The sequence below is a fragment of the Cuculus canorus genome, chromosome 22 (genome assembly GCF_017976375.1).
Source record: "Cuculus canorus isolate bCucCan1 chromosome 22, bCucCan1.pri, whole genome shotgun sequence".
Lineage (NCBI taxonomy): Eukaryota > Metazoa > Chordata > Aves > Cuculiformes > Cuculidae > Cuculus > Cuculus canorus.
The window spans coordinates 5,550,398-5,556,572 of record NC_071422.1 but is presented as its reverse complement, the minus strand read 5'-3'; the positions used below and the strand labels follow the sequence as shown (position 1 = coordinate 5,556,572).

The window sequence follows — 6,175 nt, the reverse complement described above, 5'->3', positions numbered from 1 at the left end:
CATAAGGTTTTGAAGGGGGTGTCCTCATGCCAAAGGGGGTGTTTGGAAGGGGATGATTATGGGGTGGGGATGGGAATCTGAGTGGTTGGGGGGTGACCCCCACCCCAAGCCATAAAGGGTCATTGAGGGGGGTTGGAAAGAATTAGGGGGGGGGTGTGGGGAGGGGGTTTGGCTGCTTTTAAAGGTAAAAAGGGGGGGAGGTGAAGGCTTAATTTGCATGAAAAGGGTGGGGTTAAAGCTAAATTTGCATTAAAGAGGTGGGGTTAAAGCATCGTTTGAATAAAAGAGGCGGTGTTTGAGCCTTATTTGCATGCAGGGGTGGAGCCCCAAAGGGATGCTTATATAAAGCAGAGCAGACGGCCCCCCCTTTTTGCCAGTGCAGCACAGAGCTCTGAGCATTGAGCATTGGGGTGGTGGTGGTTTAGGCTTTGGTAGACCGGGGGGTTCAGTTCTGCCTGGTTTTGGTGTGGTTGGAGCAGCTGGTTGGAGGTCCTCCACTCTCTTGGCAGCATCCGAGCATCCCATCCTTTTTCATTCCTGCATCCTCAGCCGAACCTCTTCGAGCTGAGAATGAAAGCCATCAGCCCGGTGCGATCCGTGAGGAGCTGCTACGAGGCTGTGTGTTGCCTCTCGGAGCAGAGCCTGGCCATCGCCCGGGGCAGCAGCAACAAGAGCCCAGCCTTGGAGGAGCCCATGAATTTGCTCTACGACATGAACGATTGTTACTCCAAATTGCGAGAGTTGGTGCCCGGCATCCCGCAAGGTACCAAAGTGAGCCAAGTGGAGATCCTCCAGCACGTCATCGACTACATTTTCGACCTCCAGATCGTGCTGGAGGAAGGGGCCAAGGGACGAGACCCTTCCTCCGAGGCCACCTTGTTGTCCCTTAAGGTAAGGGATGCTTTGGGTTGGAGGTGGGATGGGTTTGGGCTGATGGGTCGAGATGGATGTGTTGGGTTGAGGGAGTTCCGTTGGGTTCGGGGGGATATGTTGGGTTGAGGGGGATATATTGGGTTGGGGACGATATGTTGGGTTTGGAGGGATATATTGGGTTGGTGGGGATATGTTAGGTTGGAGGAGATATGTTGGGTTTGGAGGGATATGTTGGGTTGGTGGGGATATGTTGGGTTCGGGGTGATATGTTGGGTTTGGGAGTTCCGGGTGTGTTGGGTTGGGGGGATTTGTTGGGTTTGGGGGCTCCGGGTGTGTTGGGTTGGGGGGATTTGTTGGGTTTGGGGGCCCTGGGTGGGTTGGATTGGGGGGATTTGTTGGGTTTGGGGGCTCTGGGTGGGTTGGGTTGGGGGGATTTGTTGGGTTTGGGGGCTCTGGGTGGGTTGGGTTGGGGGGATTTGTTGGGTTTGGGGGCTCTGGGTGGGTTGGGCTTGGGGGAATATGTTGGGTTAGGGGTATATGTTGGGTTTGGAAGCTCTGGGGAGGTTGGATTGGGAGGATATGTTGGGTTTGGGAGCTCTGGGGGGGGTTGGATTGGGGGGATATGTTGGGTTGGAGGGGTACGTTGGGCTGGAGGTGTATGGATGGGTTGGGAGGATATGTCAAGCCTGGAGATGCGGGTGTAATGGGTTTGGGGATGAGTGGCTATGTTGGGGGGCACATATCAGGTTGGGGTGATGCATAGTCATGGATTTGAGGGGTAGAGGGGTCTGGCCGAGTTAGGGAAGGGGACAGGAACGGGGAGCACCCGCCGCAGGGGTGTGCTGAGCCCTGTCCCCCCCTCGCAGGCGGCCGAACTCGCTTCTGAACTCTGCTCGAAAGACGAGAGAAGTTTGTGTCACTAACGGCTGCTGCAACAGGTGAGGGGTGCCCCGGGCTCCCCACTTCCAATGCGCCCCAACGTCCCCCTGTCACTCCCAATGCACCCCAGTCCTCTTCTTCCCACCCCCCGCACCCCAGTTTGCTCCCATCTCCTCAACGCACCCCAGTCCTTCTCCCACCCCACGCACCCCAATTTTGCCCTCATCTCCCTCTTCCCAATCAGTCCCCAGTCTTGCCTCCCTATCCCACCGCACCCCAATCCTCCTCCTTCCACCCCGCGCACCCCAATCTTGTCCCAATCCTCTTTCTCCTTTCTCCTGCACCCCCATTCTTCCCCCCTGCACCCCAGTCCTCTCCCTCCCACCCCCCGCACCCCAATCGTGTCGTAGTCCTCTTCCTCCTTTCTCCTGCACCCCATTCTTTCCCCTGCACCCCAGTCCTCTCTCTCCCACCCCACGCACCCCAATATTGTCCCAATCCTCTCCCCCGCACCCCATTCTTCCCCCCTGCACCCCAGTCCTCTCCCTCCCACGCCCCGCACCCCAATCTTGTCCCAATCCTCTCCCTCCTTTCCCCCGTACCCCATTCTTCCCGCTGCACCCGTCCTCTCCTCCCACCCACTGCACCCCAATCTTGTCCAAATCCTTTCTCCTCGTCTCCCCTGCACCCCATTCTTCCCCCTGCACCCCAATCTTGTCTCAATCTTGTCCCTCCTTTCTCCTGCACCCCATTCTTCCCCCCTGCACCCCAGTCCTCTCCCTCCCACCCCACGCACCCCAATCCTCCTCTCCTCATCCCACTCACCCCACTCTTGCCTTAATCCCCTCCCTTCCCCCCTTTGCACCCCATCCTTTGCCTCCCGCCCCCCAACTCCCCTCCTCCCACCCCACACCCCCCCCATCTTACCCCAATTCTCCCCCCCCCCATCCATCCATCAGCATCCCCAGGGGGGGGTACCCCATCCCATTCCAATCCAACGCCATCCCCCCTGGGACTCCCCCATCTCCACAGTTACCACCCCGCTAATTAACTCTTTTTTTTTTCCCTCCCCCCCCCTTTTCTTTGTGCCAATTAGCAAACAGGCAGCGAGTGTCGGTTCCTGGTTCGTTATCAGCCGGAGGTAAATAGCAGCTTCCTCCGTGGCGCCGAGCTGTCTGCGACCTCACCGGCCCCGGCATCGCCTCCCCCGGGCTCGGGGGGCACCGCGGGGGGGGGGGAAGCAACTGGTCCCAGTATCCCCCCTCCTCCTCCTCCTCTTCTTTTCCACTCTTTTCCTGGAGCGCAGCATCCCGGCATCAACGAAATTTGGGGGGGACCACCCCCCCGACCCCCCAACTTCAAGATTTCGAGATGCTTTGTTTTTTAATGATAAGACTGAAGAGAGGCGGTTGTTCTGTATATTTTTGGATGATATAGCAAAGAGTCCTTTTTTTAAAGGTGTTTTAATGGGATGGGGGGGGGAGGAGAAAGGGGGTTTGGGGAGGGGGGGAGCATCCTATATAAACCAAACTCTTTGGGGTCACGGCCTCGTGTATTGTGGAGCTCTATACTAGAGTATAAACGTTTTTTGTACCTTTTGTGCAGGAAGGTGAATTTCTGCGGTCATGCCTTGTATTTGCTTTATAAACTTTTTATAAAAGTTATCATTTTTACATAATAAAAGTCGTTTCGATGGGTTTTTTCCTCCCTGGTCTGGATGGGGGTGAAAGCAGCACCCCAGAAGCCCCTGAACCTTTTCTCACTTTTTAGGGTTACCGAAGCCTTTCATTTCTAGGGTTACGATGGGAATCTCATTAATTAATAGCTTTGAAATGTTAGCTCAGGTATGGGAGGAATTAACCCTAGGGTGCCGTCTCCCAGCAAAGGTGTCTGCCAGCTATTTTGGGTGCTGCTCTCTGCTTATCTGATAGGGAAGGAGTGAAGATGATGCTGAGCCCCGGGGACCATCTGGAGGTGTAGCTCAAGCCCTGGGAGGGGGGGAAAGATGTTTTTTTTTCCAGCGGTTTCTACTCTGCCTTGCAAAAAAAAAAAACCCAAGGGTTGCCTGGTGCCCTAGGGTTGGATTTGGGCTGGAAAGGGGGGATGCTGCTCCCCCTGGGGGTCCCCGGAAAGGGAAGGGGAGTTTCTGGGTTGCAGCTGCCCTGGCTCTGATTCGGGAAGCTCTCAGCTTTTGCAGTTCCCCAGGTGGTTTTTCCACTTCCCATCCTTGCTTGGAACATCCCCCCCCCCCCGCGGGAGTGAGGGAAGCACCCCAAGGAAAGGGCGGTGGGGGCAGAAATGCCTTTCCTTCCCTTGGGATTAATGCTGCTGTTTCCCTTTGGCTCTGGAGCAGATGCGACCCAGGACCGGCTCAGCTGCAGAGCCCCATGGCTGCGGCACAGCTGGGCCGGATCCTGCTCCCTGGGGAAGGTGCTGGCTTGCATGCAATCGGGATCAATCCTGGCTGCTGTCCCCGGGGTTAAAATTCCACCCCCCCCCACACACACACCTGTAGCACCAATTCTTCCATCCCCTGTGCTGGTGGGTTTTGGCTTCGCTGCTGTGGGCTGAGGTGGGTTTTTTGGGGTGCTGTGTCCTCCAGGTAAGCTGGGTTAGGGGTGCAAGGTAGGAGAGGAAAAAAGGGATTCGGAGCATGGAGTGATGCAAACTTTTGCCCTACATGCACCGCTTTCAGCCTCCATCCCCGCAACAGCCGATGTGATCTCGGGGTGCAGCTGGCACCCACCAAGCCCCGCTTGTCCATGGGCATTTCCATGAGGAAATGAGTGTATTGGGGCATCTGGAAAGCAATAAAGTGATTGAAGGGATCACAACCCCATGAGAACATTCCTTCCCTTCTTCCAGCTTGGTGGCTCCAGACCCTCCAGAGGGAAGGTGACCCTCTGGTACCCGTGGAATGGGGTGACATGGGGCTGTCCCAGCGCAGGTGAGGGGTGTCCAGCTGGAAACAGCTTCTGGGAACTGAGTTGGTGTTCTGCTACTGGTTAAAAATAGTGTTTTTTTGGGTTTTTTTTTTGTTGTTTCCATTGGCTTTTAGCTCGGGAGGAAAAGCCGAGAGGTGGCTTAGGGGTGAGTGTCCCCATGGTCACCCTCTAGCTATCCTGCAGCTGTGCCAGTGCTGATGTGCCAAAGGGATTTAATTGGGATGGGTGGGAGAAGCTCACCCAGGAATGAGCCAAGGGATGGGGCTCCCCAAAGCGTGAGCATCCCCAGTGTGATGGGGATGAAGGCAGTGGAGATCCTGGAGCCATGGGAGCAGGTAAGGAGCCCAGTTTGGGGCTGGGGATACTGGGAGCCATGGGGACAGGCACTGGTGGGGGGGAGAAACCAGTCCTGATGGGGCTTTTGGGATGGAAACAGCACTGGGGATACTGGGAGCCATGGGGACAGGCGCTGGTGGAGGGGAGGAAACCAGTCCTGGTGGGGCTTTTGGGATGGAAACAGCACTGGGGATACTGGGAGCCATGGGGACAGGAGCTGGTGAGGGGGGGAGAAACCAGTCCTGGTGGGGCTTTTGGGATGGAAACAGCACTGGGGAGGTGGAAGGGGACCCGGTGTCGGTGGAGAGGAGGTGTCCCCTTGTCCCCGTCCCTTGGCCGGGGTCAGGGCAGGGATTCCCTGGGCTGGAGCCGGGGCTGCGGCTCCCCGGGAGCCCGGGATTTGGCACGGGGAGGCTTTGGCACCGGCTCCTGGGAAGCCTCCCAAAGCCCTCGCCTCCTCCCCTGTGGCAGACGGATCCCGGCGCCTTTCCTGGAACAGTCACTGCCGTTCCCAGGCTCCAGGGATGGCTGGGGGCGAGAGCCGGGGGGGGGATAACCTGGCCCGGACCCCCAGCCTGGGCTGGGGCTGACGCTTTGCTTGGAAAGGCTGCGTAAAAAAAAAAGGAAGAGAAAAGGAAGGGAAAAGGAAAAAGAAGAACGAGGGAAAAGAGAAAAGAAATGGAAGGGGAAAGAGAAAAGGAAGGAAAAAGAGAAAAGAAAAGGAAGGAAAAGAGAAAATAAAAACGAGGGAAAAGAGAAAAGGAAAGGAAGGGGAAAGAGAAAATAAAAGAGAAAAGAAAAGGAAGGAAAAGAGAAAATAGAAATGAGGGAAAAGAAAAAAGAAAAGGAAGGAAAGGGAAAGTAAAAACGAGGGAAAAGAAGGAAAAAGAAAAGGAAGGAAAGGGAAAATAAAAGAGAAAAGAAAAGGAAGGAAAAGATAAAAAAAAGGAAGGAAAGGGAAAATAAAAACGAGGGAAAAGAGAAAAGAAAAGGAATGAAAAAGAAAAGGAAGAGAAAAGAAGAGAAAAGAAAAGGAAGGGAAAACAGAAAAGAGAAGATAAAAAGAAAAGGAAGGGGAAAGAGAATTAAGAGAAAAGAAAAGGAAGGAAAAGAGAAGGAAAAGAAGATAAAGGAAAATGAAA

At 55.2% G+C, this 6,175-nt stretch overlaps 1 protein-coding gene across 1 annotated transcript; it reads left to right on the top strand.

Annotated features, from left to right (window-relative positions):
- Nucleotides 1–358: 358 nt before the first annotated feature.
- ID3 (inhibitor of DNA binding 3) lies at nt 359–3,232 on the top strand. Its single transcript, XM_054086412.1, has 3 exons — nt 359–891; nt 1,740–1,811; nt 2,849–3,232. The coding sequence occupies exons 1-2, from the start codon at nt 571–573 to the stop codon at nt 1,794–1,796; spliced, it is 378 nt and encodes a 125-aa protein (XP_053942387.1). The 5' UTR covers nt 359–570; the 3' UTR covers nt 1,797–1,811; nt 2,849–3,232.
- Nucleotides 3,233–6,175: the final 2,943 nt, after the last annotated feature.